Source organism: Saimiri boliviensis, chromosome 6, assembly GCF_048565385.1.
Source record: "Saimiri boliviensis isolate mSaiBol1 chromosome 6, mSaiBol1.pri, whole genome shotgun sequence".
Lineage (NCBI taxonomy): Eukaryota > Metazoa > Chordata > Mammalia > Primates > Cebidae > Saimiri > Saimiri boliviensis.
In genome coordinates, this window is record NC_133454.1 from 11,958,893 (window position 1) to 11,974,654 (window position 15,762).

Genomic DNA, 15,762 nt, shown 5'->3' on the forward strand with positions numbered 1-15,762 from the left:
CTGCGTCGCGCCCTGCGCTGCGCTGCGTCGCGCCCTCCGCCTCGCCCGCCTCCTCCGCCTGGGGCCCCTGCGCCGCCGGGATTTCCTGCACCGCCAGCCGCCTGTTCCCCACGCACGGGGGGCTCTCGGGGCAAACGTTTTGGCACATGATGGCCGCGGCGGGGCTGGTAGAGGCTCCTGGTCGTCCTGACCACTTGGTCCGGGGCGCCTCGGTCCTCCGGACCCCGCAGGGAGCGCGGCGTCAGCGCGGACGGCGGCAGCCCCGGAGCCTCTGCGGGCTGGTCTAGGAGGCCGCGGGCTTGCGCGCTGTCCCGGGGCAGGCGGCGGCCCCGGCTGATACTTTTCCCGGAACCGCTCCGGGCCGGGGCGCTCCAGCAGCCTGTGCGCGAGGCGGACGTGTAAGTGCCCACTCCTGCCGCGACGTCCCACGGCGGGTCCCCAGTGCGGACATGACCCCTGCTAGCATCAGGGCTCGGATGCAATCCGATGGACCCTGCATGGCGGCTTTCAAAAGGGCTCTGAACCCGAACGCGTCCCTCCGTTCAAGACCGGGGACGTACTTCAACAAGCAGGGGTGCTGACACCGTGCCCTGACTGGGTCCGAACAGCCTCTTCAGTATCACAGCGCAGGAAAGTCATGGAAAAGCTCAGCTGCTGTCTTCGTTTTTGCTTTAATTCCGTGATGCCTCTGTGCGCCTCTGACAACATCTCTCCTGGGGGCTGTGGCTCTGCTGCTCTTCAGTGCCCAGACAGAGGGGCCCCTGGCCGTCATCAGACATGAAAACCTCAAAGCCCTCGTCCTCACCGTGGGGTCTGGGCCAGCGGCATAACCTCACCGGGAAATCTGTGGATCAGCCCATTCTTGGTTCCCTCCCCAGGCCTATTCAAAGCAAGACTCCAGGGGCAGGGCCTGGCAGCCTGTGTTTCCACCAGATCTGTGTTAAAGCTCGGAGGAGCCAGCCCAGGTACTGCTAACGCTGGAGGCGCAAGGTTGAGAGCCGGTGTCTATTGCACCTGTGCCCACCGGGCCGGGGCAGTCCCTGCCTGCGGCTGTGATCAGGGCTGTGTTCTCGCTGTCCTGCCGGTTGACATCAACGTGGGGGCACTCAGCTAAGGCCACCCCGGGATCCAAAAAGCGGTGGTAGCAGGCGATAATAAGGCTGGTGCGGCCATTGCTATCATTCTCCTGCGCCTCCTCGACGCTCACCCCGTGCGGCACCAGCGGCCGCAGCAGCCCCCGCCTCCGTGACGCCCTCCAAGACGCTCTCCGCGCTCTCGATGCGGTGCTCCTCCTCGTCCGGGAAAGAGTAGAAGGAGTCATCCAAGGCGATGCTGTCGGCGTAATGCCAGTTCCAGAACTCCTGGAACTCTTCGTAGTCAGCACTGGAGTCCTCGACCTGTGCTGGCCCGGAGGGCATACAGGGGTACACCAGTGCCCAGATTCTGTAGTGCAGGCTGCTGCTATAGCACTGACTTCCTGAAGTTCATGGTGCCAGGAGAACTCAGCAGCCAAGAGCTTCTCCTGATACTGGCATTCTTTCAAATTTGCCGTGTAGCTCCTCTGACATGACATTTCTTTCTAAACAGCTTTACAAGTGGCACAGAATGTAAGTTTCCAGGGAGTTCTGAAGTGTGGATTTAAAGCCAGTTTTTCAAGTGCAACACCACCGCGACTTGTTAACATTCAGTGAGGCCAGCGTGTGAGGGGACTGTTTACTGGCTACTTCAACTTCACCCTGGAAACAATGGCAGTTTCTCATATGTGCTCATCACATATTATTTAGACTTCTCCCTTCATTTTACTAGACAATATTTCATTGCTGAAATTCTGTTATAATTAATATAATAATTAGCTGGGCATTGTGGCATGGGACTGTAGTCCTAGCGATTTTGGAGGCTGAGGTGGGAAGATTGACTGAGCCCAGGAGTTTGAGCTGCAGTGAGATAAGGTGGCACCACTGAACTCCAGCTTGAGAGACAGTGTGAGAAACTGTCTCTTAAGAATAACAATAAAATAAGCAGGGGTGACTTGTTAAATTAAAAATATGCTGCCATTGCCCAACCAATCCAACTCCCTAAAACATGCTCCTACTCCTGAGCCTGATCCTTTCATAATCCCTGGACAGAATGATAGAGCCATTTCTGGCTGCCCAATGACCTAACCCCTTGTGCAATACATATAAGATCAACCTGGGGATACTCAATGTTTGGCAGAAAAAATTGCAATAGTCAAGATGTGGGAAGAAAAAAAAAACCTCTTAATATCAAAAAAGGAAAAAGAATGAATAAATATACGTTTATTATATACATTACAGATAGATTTGCTGGGGTTTGTGTATGTAAAAACAAAAATATATTTAAAGTAGAAAAGGGGCTAGAATTATACACACAAGAATATAACCATAATTTTATATTTTTCTGACAGAACTAGAAAGATATTTATTATCTGCTGTAGCTTTCTTGATCTTTATGTTTTCTAAAATAAGTATATTTTTTTAAAAATAAGAAACAGAAAGATACTGAAAATAAAGATTTGCAAAAACTATTTTATCTTTTATGAGAATGTATTGTATTTATCAGTTAGTGCATATATTTTGAAATTTTCTATTGGCTTGCAAGAAATCAAGTATCATATTTTTCCACAGTGCAAAAAAAAAAAAAAAGAGAAAACTGATATTATTATAAGGGAGAGTCATTTTTTCTTTTCCTACCTATGGAAAAGGTCTATCTGGTAACCCTAAGGATCAATAAATGCTTGTTACAGAAACATTAGTTGATCACTCATAATTTTCAATAATAGTAAAATGAGAAATAAAATGAATATAGTTATAACTTCATGAAAAGGTATTTCTACACACAAAATAAAAATTTCAGAACAAAACTGAGCTTAATCAGTCCTCTCTGGGGATTGGTTCCAGGACCCCAATAGATATCAAAATTTGTGCATACTCAAGTCTCACAGAAAAGACATGTATGTATGAAAGGTTGGCCCTCCTCTTCTGTGGAATTAAGAGGCTGAAAGTGAACAAACCAACAAATCAAATTGATCTATCAGTATAGTCAGATTTTAGTCAAAATTATTTAATATTTCATCTTTTCAAGTGATTTTCAGAATAACTTAAGTACAGCATTCTTAGAGTTTGGTAAGACTTTCTGGTTTACCTGGCTCTGCCTCAGTGAGGAAATGTAACTGAGAATGTGGAATCCGAAGCCAAATCTGATCCCCTTAGGTTAACTGGCATAGTATATCTCTCACTGCATGCTTAATGTCCTTTAGCATCCTGGTCTTCATACTGTCAAGACACTGAAGTAGGCAATAATATAAAACAGAAAATATTTCTGAAAAACATATCTAAGAGTCCAAATGGAATGTAGCAGTTTTGTTTTATTTTCAGAGAAACATTCATGATTCTCTTACTTTACATTTTTTCTTAGTTCTTTATTAGCTAAATCTGAGGTTCCCAGATTCAAGTCCATGTCATAGGTATCACTCTGTGATAGAACTTTTAACATATCAAAGCTAAAGGTAAAATAATCATTGAGGTTTGTTCCATAGAAATAAATTTACTCATTTGGAACCCTTTTTCCTGGATTTCTGTTGTTTCTAGCTAGTGATTTTTTAGCAAAATCATTTTCTTTTTCTCTTGTTTTCTTTTTTTTTTCTTTTCTTTTTTTTTTTTTTTTATTTTTTTGAGACAGAGTTTCACTCTTGTTACCCAGGCTGGAGTGCAATGGCGCAATCTCGGCTCACCGCAACCTCCGCCTCCTGGGCTCAGGCAATTCTCCTGCCTCAGCCTCCTGAGTAGCTGGGATTACAGGCACGCGCCACCATGACCAGCTAATTTTTTGTATTTTTAGTAGAGACGGAGATTCACCATGTTGACCAGGATGGTCTGGATCTCTTGACCTCGTGATCCACCCGCCTCGGCCTCCCAAACTGCTGGGTTGACAGGCTTGAGCCACTGCGCCCGGCAAAAGCATCTTTTTTTTTTTTTTTTTTTTTTTTTTTGTAGTTTTAGTAGAGACGGGGTTTCACCATGTTGACCGGGATGGTCTCGATCTCTTGACCTCGTGATCCACCCGCCTCGGCCTCCCAAAGTGCTGGGATTACAGGCTTGAGCCACCGTGCCCGGCCGCAAAATCATTTTCTATATGCAATACTAATATTTAAAAATATGTTTGAAACGGAAAAAAAATTTTGCAAAATAAAGTTCATCATCTTTGAAAATCAAAAGTTGGCCGTTTATCTACGTGGGTTTCTCTCTTTTCAATACTGTATTCTATTTTGTTTTCTTAAGAGATGGAGTCTCGCTCTTTCTCCAAGCTGCAGCGCTGTGCCGTGATCATACCTCACTACAGCCTCAAACTCCTGGGCTCAAGTATGCCTCCTTTCTCAGTTTCCTAAGTACCTGGGATTACAGTGAATAATTCTGTAGTTTCTATCCACCTTTACTTGCTGATGGGAAATCTACAAACAGAAAGGGCTGATTGTAATTATTGTTTTTTTTTAAAATGTGCTTAAGGTGATCTGTGCAATTCAAGTCAGTGTTTTTCAAGCATGCAGTGTATATTTTAAGTTTCTATAATATGCAAATTAAGAATAACATACATTGCTACTATATTTTTAAATCTTATAAAGTACTATTCTGCTGAGGCTTATGTAATCCTAACAGTTTTGTAGATCAAGGCAGGCGGGTGACTTGAGGTCAGGCGTTCCAGACGAATCTGGCCAACATGGTAAAACACCCTCTCTACTAAAAATGCCAAAAAGTTAGCCAGGCGTGGCAGGGGGCACCTGTAATCCCAGCTAATTGGGAGGTCGAGGCAGGAGAATTGCTTGAACCTTTGAGTCGGAGGTTGCAGTGAGCTGAGATGGCTTCACTGCACCCCAGCCTGGGCAACAGAGCAAGATTCCCAACCAAAAAAGAAAAAAAAAAAAAATGTAATTGGAGAAAACTTAATCATCTATGTTAACACCCTACTAAGCCGGTGAAATCCAACCAATTAGAGGAAAGGGGTGTGGTCTCACAGATGTATAAAAGGACACTTCAGGAACCAAGCTCATTCTGCAGAACCCACAGAGTGGCCTTGGAGACTTCCGAACGCTGCTGGCACTGCACCGTGAGACCCTGATCCCTGAGCTGAGCTCAACTTATTCGACAGCAAGCTTTGCTGAGAACATAGATCCATTTCTGAGGTAGGTACGCAATTTCCAGAGCAGGAGCTACTCTGACAAAGCAAAACAAACAAAATTTGGGAACTTGAATTTATGTGAAAAATTAGATTTTCTGAGAGGAAATGATCTCATTTTCGGAGTTTTACAAACAGCTCCATTTCTTCCTAAAAATTATTTTGAACATAATCCACAGGTTTACAAGCTCCTTTTATTTAGCCTATTTACAAATTAAGCATTTCCATCATCTCTCTTACTACATGATCCTCAAATTAATGATATGATTAACTTTTTGCTTCATGTCTTTCTTAGTAGTTTTATAGATTGTAAGCATTTTTCAGGAGTTTCCAAATGTCTAGTAATTTTTTAATCTCTGTAGATTCTGTAAATGGATTAGGGGTATTGCAATGTGTGTGTATAAACGTGTAACATTCTATTCTACCAGTGGTAATGTGCCAATGTTACAATGTGTAGCTATACATAGACTGCACTCAGTGGTTTGGGCAAACGTTTTTTTCTAAAACATAGTAAAAGTCTCTTCACTTCAGAAACCTCAGTTACTCTGTCAAAGAAAGCCAGAAATGAGTATTCATGGAGAAAAGTCTCACTGGCAATCATGCAGAAACAACAGAAATAGAGGGTTTGTGTATCTATACAGTGTAGAAACCAGGATTTAGGTTTTCCACTTTGGTTTTTCTGTTTTCAACAGGCTCACCCAGGCTGGAGTGCAGTGGTGGAATTAAAGCTCACTACTGCCTCGACTTCCTACTTCAAGCAATTCTTCAGCCTCATCTCCCAAAGTAGCTGGGACCCTAGGCATGCGCAAACATGTTGGACTGTGTGTGTGTGTGTGTGTGTGTGTGTGTGTGTGTGTGTGTGTGTTTATAGACAGGCTGATCTAGACATTTTGTCATGTTGCCCAGTCTAGAACTCCTGAGCTAAAAAAAATCTGCGTAATTTGTCCTACTAAATGCTGTGATTACAAGCTTGAGCTACCTTGCCTGGCCTAGGTTTATTTATTTATTTATTTATTTATTTCAAACATCCATTTAAAACACTGACTCTCTAGTGCCCATTATTATTGCATGATACTTAGTATTTTTTTGACTATGTGAAAGAGTAATGATCATGCTTTCAAAAAGCTTAGAAAATATTTTTATCCTCTGTTTACACTTCTACATTTTATCACTATATCCCCAAACAGTCCAGGAATAGCAAACATGCCATCAAGTTTTTGTTGATCGAATTAACATAGCAGCCTAGAAAAACAATTATTTATTTTTCTTTCACCTGGGAGAAGTACCTTCACCTTGATGTGTCTGTTTTACTTTTGAGAGTGAAGACTAGCTTTTTCTGATTTTGCTCAAAGTATGAGTTCTGCTCTAATATTTTCAAGCAGGGGGCCTCTGTAAAAGTCATAATGAACCGTTAAACAAAACAATGAGAGTAAAACAGATTAGTTACCTTCCCTTCTCTAAACCAATCACTGGCAATTCAGAGTGGAATTGATTTCCAGACAATTAAAGACCCACCCATTGAGTTTATAGGTTGATGAAACCCTTGAACCCCAAGCAATCTGGTGGACATCTCGAAAAATCTTACAGTCTTTGCTGCAAAAAAATAGAGTTTAGAAAGCTGGTCGTGTGTTCGCTGGAGAACAATCACGATTTTCTAAGGAGGTTGATGTCTCTTAGTGCCTGAGTTTTTTATTTTTCCTATTTCTGTCATTGCAAATTATAACCTAATCTTCTCTAGAAAAAAAGGATGTTATTCATTCACAACCTGATTCAAACTTTGCATGGATCTTTGTCTCTCCAGGGTAGAAGACTAAATTCTTGTGGTTGTTTTCCCTTAGGAAAATGGACTCAGACTTTACACTGGCCTTCCAGAAGGAACTCAACTGTGTCATCTGCCTGGACTACCTGGTAGACCCTGTCACCATAGGCTGTGGGCACAGCTTCTGTAGACCCTGTCTCTGTCTTTCCTGGGAAGGAGCCCGAAGTCCTGCCAATTGCCCGGCATGTGGGGAACCATCACACCAAAAGGACTTCAAAACTGATATTCGTCTGAAGAATTTAGTGACCATTGCCAGAAAAGCAAGTCTCTGGCAGTTCCTGAGCTCCAAGAAACAAATATGTGGGACCCATAGGGAAACAAAGAAGATGTTCTGTGACACAGACAAGAGCCTGCTCTGCTCACAGTGCTCTGAATCTCAGAAGCACAGGGCTCACAAACACTATCCCATTGAAGGGGCAGCTGAAGAATGCCGGGTAAGAGATAGCTCTGACATCACCTGAAAGCTGTGGTGAATAGATGAGAAGGGAGCTGAGAATCATCATTGTGATCACTCCATTCTTCTTTTTTTCTTTGTGAGACAGAGTTTCGTTCTTGTTACCCAGGCTGGAGTGCAATGGCGCAATCTCGGCTCACCACAGCCTCCACCTCCTGGGTTCAAGCTATTCTCCTGCCTCAGCATCCTGAGTAGCTGGGACTACAGGCGCATGCCACCATGCCCAGCAATTTTTTTTTTTTTTTTTTTTTTGTATTTTTAGTAGAGATGGGGTTTCACCTTGTTGACCAGGATGGTCTCGGTCTCTTGACCTCATGATCCACCCACCTCGGCCTCCCAAAGTGCTGGGATTATAGGCTTGAGCCACCACGCCCGGTGTTTTTTTTTTCTTTAATATATATTTTATTGCATTTTAGATTTGGGGGTACATGTGAAGAACATGCAGGATTGTTGCATAGTTACATACATGACAATGTGATTTGCTGTGTGGAGAAATAGGAACATTCCTCAAGGACCTAGAAATAAAAATTCCATTTGATCCAGCAATCCCATTACTGGGTATATATCCAAAGGATTTTAAATCGTACTATTCTAAGGACACATGCACACGAACGTTCATTGCAGCACTGTTTACAATAGCAAAGACTTGGATCACTCCATTCTTTACTCAGTGCCAGGTGCTTTTGGAGGTACTAGTGATGAAATGTTGAATACAATATGAACTATACCTGCCTTCATGGCACTTGCACCCAAAAAGAGGATGATTAAGTAAATGTCATTATTTTGACTCTGCAGTATAATGCTAAATCAGTGAAAAGTCAGCAAAACTACAAGTGCAAAGACATGTATTATGGAAATGTATTTAGTATTACTTGACAAATAAGCACATAGTACACTACAAAAGCGGGGGGCTAGCACAGTGGATTCCGAAGCAGGATGTTTCACTGATCATTATCTGGGTAACAAGATACCTTGTTGCCTAAACAAGGTACCCAGTTGCCTAAACTGTTACACATGCGGAAACATCAGAATTGATAAATATTACTTGAGGACAAGCAGTAAAAAATTTTGTTTTTCCTTTTTCCTCTCTCTAGTGCCTTTATATATTGTATCCCTTGCCTGCATATACCACTCAGAGTGTGGAATCTGTGCTATTTGATTTTCTGTTGTTCACCCTCATATTTCTTTGGCAGGAGAAGCTCTTAAAGCAAATGAGGATTTTATGGGAAAAGATTCAAGAAAATCAGAGGAATCTAAATGAGGAGAGAAAAAGAGTCGCCCTCTGGAGGGTAAGTATGAGATCATGTATCCTCAGGACGTGCTTGAGACAGACATGCTGAGAACATTTATATTAGCAACTTGCGTTGAAATTCTCATATGCCAGATTTTGTCATGTGTTTATCCATAGGCTGGAAAACAACCTGACTGTTCAACATAACAATTATTCAGGTGTTGTAGAAATGTTTTTCATATAAATAAAAAATAAATATAAATTTTGAAAGGCAAGTATATGCTTAAAATTAATAGGTATTTCAGGCAGAGGTTTCTGTATGACATGAATTATGTAATATTGATTAAATAGCATATAATTGCGAAATAGGCATTTAATGGTGAATATGATGTTGCTCCTGGCTAAGAAAGTGGGTGGCAACAGTACTTTAAGAAGTGAAAATTGGATATCAAGGTCCCAGACCACGATGCCAGTTCAAGTAGGAGAAAACTAACAAGGAAAGCTTTGGAGCAGGGACAATAATGACTGTGGGAGTGAGAGAATAAATATGTCCATATTGGGAGGAGAAACACAGTGGAATGGGGATTCATGGTGGCAGAATGGCAGGGCAATACAGAGCCCATGGATTTCGACAGAGGAAAGAGAGGAGACAGAAAAAAGGTACTCAGTTTCAAAGACGAGGGTTAAAATGTTTACTAAGTTTTTTGTGTGTGTGATGGCTTCTGATCCTGATTATAATATACTAACAACATTTCTACTGAGAGTGGCTGTTTAGGCTGTTAAGTACAAAGATTTCAGGCCACAAACTAATTGAGCAACAAAGATTATCTATATTATTGTTGACGATACAACAATCAAAAATTTATGTGTTTTCCAGTGGTATTTCAGATTTGAAAGAACACATATTTAAACATGTAAATCTAAAGGGCTTTTTTGCAGGTTTTCAAGAATTAATGAACTAGATAAATTCTGGAGGGAAGGTCTTGTTTAACTCATCATGTTGTTTGTAATGATTAAAAAGCAGAGGAAGGAAAGAGCAGGAATTTGTGGGTTCTGTGAGGTGGAAGTAGGCCTGGGTATGTAACCTACAAAATTCATGTCCCTGCAGCGCTATGTGAATCTCCGGGCACTGATGACCAGGAATGAGTATAGGAAGCTGCATCCAGTTCTCCATAAGGAAGAAAAACAACATTTAAAGAGACTGTACAAGGCACACAAAGAGATATTTCCACAACTCCGGAGAAGCTGGATTAACAAGTATCGAAAGAAGAAACACTTGAAAGGAGTGTATCAGGAACTAATGGAAATGTGTCATAAACCAGATGTGGAGCTGCTCCAGGTAAGAACTGAGGCTGTCCCTCGAGACACTTTGTACTAGCTGATATTTACATCTTTGCCTTCCATTGGGTACCAAAGACGTACTTCTCTGTGTCCTCCATTGATGGTTAAGAGTCATTCTCACCTGGCTATAGTGATAAACTACAACTCCTAACCTAATCGTGAAAACAAAGCTTTATGAAACTGTGCAAATAGATTTCCATAGAATATTTTCTACCTCAAGCTTTCTTCTCCAGTTCATTTCATTTAAACTCGAGAAGAAAAAAATTTCATGTGAAAATTCTATTTTTGCCTCGATTGGATAATATGTAGAAATTACAGGAAAACGAACATTTCTTTCTTTCTCCTATTGGGGAGGCCTAGGTTTGAAACGCCCTTGATTTGAGCCACATTAGCCTTTGGAGACTGGCCCTGAAAGAGACCGCAGGGTTGACAGCTGCAGCAATGCCCAGTCACCACTCACACCTTTCTCTCTCATTCAAATTCAGGGCCATGAAGTTATCAGAAATATATTTTATCAATAAGTTTTACTGGTATAAATGTTAGAGATGTGAATACATTTAAAAAGAGCTGCAGCGATAGTATGTGGTACTTCTAAAGTTTTCAAAACCTAAAGGATAGATGGGCAGGATAACAAGTTGTTTGTTTATCTGTTTGTTTGTTTTGAGGAAGAGTGTTGTTCTGTCGCCCAGGCTGAAGTGCAGTGGCACAATCTAGACTCACTGCAACCTCAGTCTCCTGGGTGCAAGCGATTCTCCTGCCTCAGCCTCTTGAGTAGCTGGGACTACAGGCGTGCACTATGATGCCCAGCTGAATTTATTTGCATTTTTAGTAGAGAGGGGTTTTTACCATGTTGGCCAGGCTACTCTGGAACACATGATCTCAAGTGATCCACCCATCTTTACCTCCCAAAGTGCTGGAATTCCAGGTGTGAGCCACCACACCTGGCCAGAATAACAACTTTCTAAAGAAATCTTTTTTTCTCTCTCTTTACAGGATTCGGGAGACATCATGGCCAGGTACGTTTTTGGCCATCATTGCAAGCTGAAGCACAAGGCATGCTACGAGAAACATCAAGCTGTTTCCAACAAAATGAAAGCATGCTTTATTAAGGCCATAATGTGTCAGTGTGATTGTGTGTATGTTTGTGTACTCATGTGTTGGTATGTTACATTGAATATGTTATCCTATGCCCTCTATCAGACTAATCTTTTCTTACTTTCCCAAGTGACTCGGGGGTAATGTTTCAAAGAGTTCAATGCAAAAGTTGCTAGAATACAGATGCCTATTTTTAGGATTCAGAATCATAATTAGAGACAAACTCTTTGGTGGCGTATAGGGAGAGAGGCAATTATCTTTCAGTGGCAGTAGAATAGAAACGGAGTGAATCGTTAGAAATAATCCCTAAGAGAGCCACAAACCCATCCTAGAATGGTGGAGTTACATTACAATATCAGAAGTGGGTTTGAATGAAGGATTTTCTGTTGGAAATGCTTAAGCACAGAAACCAGAACCGTTAACCAACTGCACCTGCTTCTTTGCAGGAGCGAGTCCGTGATGCTGAACATGCCCCAGCCTGTGAATCCAGAGCTCAGTGCAGGGCCCATCACTGGACTGGTGCACAGGCTCAACCGCTTCCGAGGTGAGTGTCACCCTCTTGCTGGGACCAACATGTATATCTTCAATTACGGTTTTCTATGGGCAGCTTTCGCAGTGTAACGATCTTTCCTCTGGAAGAGAATCGTCTGTGCATCGGTCTTTATAGTTAGTTTCACCATCATCTAACAGACAAAATTAAATGAAAGCTGGTGAAATGTAATAGGAATCGGCCATATAACAAATTACTTAGAAAAATTAAACATGCAGGACTTAGAACCGTTCTCTGATACAGTTTCATGTATACAAGTATTACATGAGGTATGCAGAACTGAGTTAATTCAGGACATTTCAATTTCAAATTGAGTGCCATTAATGATTGTGATTTTGGGTGACAGTGATTATTTTTAAGTATGTTTCAGGTGAAGTTTCATAGCATTTGTAATTTTAATCATGTGCATGTGCATTTTAATCAACTAAAACGTACATGAATAACTTATAGCAGTGCAAAAACTGAGGAGCCATGAACAATAGGAAAGTGATTTGGTGGGTGATGAGGCCTTAGATCAGGCGTCCCCAAACTTTTTACACAGGGGGCCAGTTCACTGTCCCTCAGACCGTTGGAGGGCCGCCACATACTGTGCTCCTCTCACTGACCACCAATGAAAGAGGTGCCCCTTCCTGAAGTGCTGCGCGGGGCCGGATAAATGGCCTCAGGGGGCCGCATGAGGCCCGCGGGCTGTAGTTTGGGGATGCCTGCCTTAGATAGAACTTGAGGATAGACCATGATCAATCAGGCAGATAAAAGAAGTCTGTGCCTGAATCTGGCGTAAAAGCCAGATAATTCTTGCAAGGAATCTACACTTTTTGTTAGGCGGATTCAGATTTTCTCTTTAGGTATGAATTTGCCAGCGTAAGTGGCATATCAAAATATTTCTGGCAAAGTGATACCTTTTTTATTTAGGTTTAAGAACGGCTTCCCACCTCATCTCCTGTCCCCAACCTGCTGCTCTGCCCTGACAGAGAAGAGGCAATGGACATAAATTTTATTGCTATGGACTTGGCTGCAGTGCAAGATCTTTTAGTTTTTCAGTTGTTCAAAAAAGTAGCTAACTAGACATAGGTGTGACCATCCTCCTCTTCATAGTCGTTGAGTTTATAGAAATTGAGATCATTGTAGTTTAGCCATTTATCTGTGCAGATATCCTAACACCCTTTGATTCCAACATTTTTCCAGACAAAAGTTGCCTTTTAATCTTGACCTGTGGTTTCTAGTGAGAGCCTCTTTCTAATCTGAACATAAGAAGGTATAAACTGCTTTTCACTGGAATATTCTCTTTTTTCTACAGTGGAAATTTACTTCGATTATGAAATAAGCAATCACAGTATCAGGCTGTTTGAGGATGTGAGAAGTTGGATGATGAGACCTCACCGGGAAGGTGGATCTTTGAATTCTGACAGATCTGACTATTTTGCTGCATGGGGAACCCGGGGCTTCTCCTCTGGGAAACACTACTGGGAGCTGAATGTGAATGACTCTTGGGACTGGGCTCTGGGAGTCTGTAATGAGTCCTGGATAGGGAAGAATTGCACCATGATTACATCTAAGGACATATTTCTTCTTTTATGTGTGAAGGTGGATCATCATTTCCATCTCTTGACCACCTCTCCAATGCTTCCTCACTATGTAGAGAAACCTCTGGGCCGGGTTGGTGTGTTTCTGGATTTTGAAAGTGGAACTGTGAGTTTCTTGAATGTCACCAAGAGTTCCCTCATATGGAGTTACCCGGCTGGCTCCTTAAATTTCCCTGTCAGGTCTTTCTTTTACACTGGCCACAAATGATCAGGATGAAGAAACCATGCTGTTTGGGAACTGCATGTACGAGGGAGCCCTTCACTGTTGAAGCAAAGGAATCATATTGTTCAGGCTTTTTTTTACTTTAGTGTCAATTCATTGTATTGCTATTAAATAAAAAATATGTAAAATGCAAAACCTTATTGCACACTTTCTTACAATTAAAATAATCTCTTAGGTCCCATTACCTGAAACATATATTGTGGTTTCCCACTGTTTTGGGAATTTATTGAATGGAATTCCGGAAATATGTGGGCGCATGATTCAGACTTAATGATCTCATGCAGGAACACAATTTGCACATCATGGACAGACAGGAGTTCATACAATGTAAGTGTGAGAGCTCCCTCCTGCTGCTGCAGTAAGCTCTACACTTCATTACCTTAGAGGGGCAAATTCATTTTACACAGAAGTTTTCACTGATTCTTCAGGCCAGAATAGGGATTTAACAGTCATGTGTCCTATGGCGATAAAAATACATTCGGCCATTTGATCACTTTGTGAACATCAGAGTGAACTTAAAAAAACCTAGATAGAATATCCATCTACAGACATAGGCTAAATGGTACAGCCGATTGCTTCTCTGAGAACTTGTTTGCGCTGTCTGAGCCACAAACAAAAGTGTTTAGCCCACGTTGATTTCTGTAGCTGTTTAACAAAGCAAACAATGTCACTTAGGGAAAAATAGATGAGCAGACTGTCTGCTTTTAAACGTGTTTATACTTCCAATTCACAGATTGTGAATTCTCACTGATAACCTAGACCTGAGATGTAATCATTACCTCATGTTACAGTGAGAACATATTAGTATCTGGGGGGAAAAAATTGTAAAATCCAAGACAAAACAAACAAAACCCAGTTCTGGTGAAAACACAGATTACAGTGAGTCCATAGAGTCTGTCTACCCACCAAATAGTCATTTTTTTCCTGATTGACTGATTAAAAATAATGGCAACAAACATTCTACTTCCAGTCTGGCAGATGATCCTGGCTGATGTCTGGGGTTCCTCCGTTGGGGCTGTTACCTCGAATCTATTCAAATGGCCTCTCCAGGACATTTTCTTCAAGATTTGCTATCAACTGGACAATCACGATGAACACGACATGGCAAAACCGTTGATGAAGACGCACACGATACTGGAGTAGAGGGAAGGAAGGGATGGTCCATCTCCTTTGAGATGACCGGGGCCAGACCCAGTAATTTCTAGGACAGTGAGATGAAAACGATCAGTACTCCCTTGACAGGAACCCCCTTCTGCTGTCTATACGTGGCTGGAAGCTATACATGTAGGCCTTCTGAATGTCTTGTACTTCCCAAGACTTTGATGATAAGAGCCACTGAGTGGGGCTCATAATATATAGAATACATTCAGCATAGATGGTAAGAAAGTCTTTCCCTCAAAAGCCAGAAGTTCAGAAACCTGTAGCTGAGTCATCCACTGGACATTGACAGGAAGTACAGACTGAATAGATAGAAACATTGGCTTTAACCTCAGATAAAAGCTGTTCCGTACTCACTACCCTGTGGCTCCCATACTCAAAGGGGAAGGTGAGGTTAGGTCCTGTGACTATTCCTTCTTCTGGACTGTGGAAGTTTCTGAGGCTGACTCAGAAATATGTCTTCTGTCTACTAAAACCTAATGTCTATTAACATTCTGCTGTAAAAGAGATAGGCCATGTCCTGTCACAGGCCTCTCACCGTGTGCCCATATCTTCCACTCCTCTGGCCCTTGCTGAATCATGATGCCTGCCAGAATCACTCTGAAATTCTTCTCCCCCTCCGTCAGTCCTCTGGGCCAGTTCTCAGAACACAGCTCCCTGTCTATCTACTTTCTCATTATCTGCCCTTGCCCTTCAATTTCACGGCATTAGAAAAGTTGGCCATCAAAATATCCCAGAATGGAAAACAGGGGCTGCCTTTTTTATCTGAGACCCAGCAACCCAGATGCAGGATTCTAAGGGAGGAGGAGGAAGCAAAAGTGGATGTCCTTGAAACTGCTGTCACATCCTTGTGACATCTAAAAGGGTAAAAGATATTCGGGGTTAAATAATTAGAACAGAGACAGTGGACGGTTAAGTTCAGGTGTATATGGAGAAAGAAAGGTTCTGTCAGTGCCTGACATGAAGTAAAACCCTCTTACCTTAATGGGATGCACACCAGAATGGGTCGGAAAAGAAACCCTAGGTGAAGAAAAGCGAAGCCGTGGTGAACAAGGGATCCAGATAAAGAAGGGGAACAGGAAACATTTCCGGCAAATTTCAAAATGATTCTTGAGTGC

The 15,762-nt window shown here is 42.2% G+C and overlaps 1 protein-coding gene across 2 annotated transcripts; it reads left to right on the forward strand.

The window, feature by feature from the left end:
• The first annotated feature begins 1,473 nt into the window (after positions 1 to 1,473).
• LOC120360985 (tripartite motif-containing protein 43B-like) lies at positions 1,474 to 13,607 on the forward strand. Of its 2 annotated transcripts, none has more exons than XM_039462304.2 (7): positions 1,474 to 1,607; positions 7,029 to 7,443; positions 8,657 to 8,752; positions 9,803 to 10,033; positions 11,029 to 11,051; positions 11,577 to 11,674; positions 12,978 to 13,607. In XM_039462304.2, exons 1-7 carry the CDS (start codon positions 1,567 to 1,569, stop codon positions 13,469 to 13,471), a joined length of 1,398 nt encoding a protein of 465 aa, XP_039318238.2. In that variant the 5' UTR covers positions 1,474 to 1,566; the 3' UTR covers positions 13,472 to 13,607. The 2 variants fall into 2 exon arrangements, with proteins under 2 accessions (XP_039318238.2, XP_074256451.1); XM_074400350.1 differs by lacking the exon at positions 1,474 to 1,607 and adding an exon at positions 3,634 to 5,197.
• Positions 13,608 to 15,762: the final 2,155 nt, after the last annotated feature.

Excerpts from the sequence above, each read along its gene's own strand:
- LOC120360985 (XM_039462304.2), top strand. The coding sequence starts at position 1,567 with ATGACATTTCTTTCTAAACAGCTTTACAAGTGGCACAGAAT. Across the intron at positions 1,608-7,028 it reads CTTTACAAGTGGCACAGAAT|GAAAATGGACTCAGACTTTA; the intron begins GTAAGTTTCCAG and ends GTTTTCCCTTAG. Across the intron at positions 8,753-9,802 it reads AAAGAGTCGCCCTCTGGAGG|CGCTATGTGAATCTCCGGGC; the intron begins GTAAGTATGAGA and ends ATGTCCCTGCAG.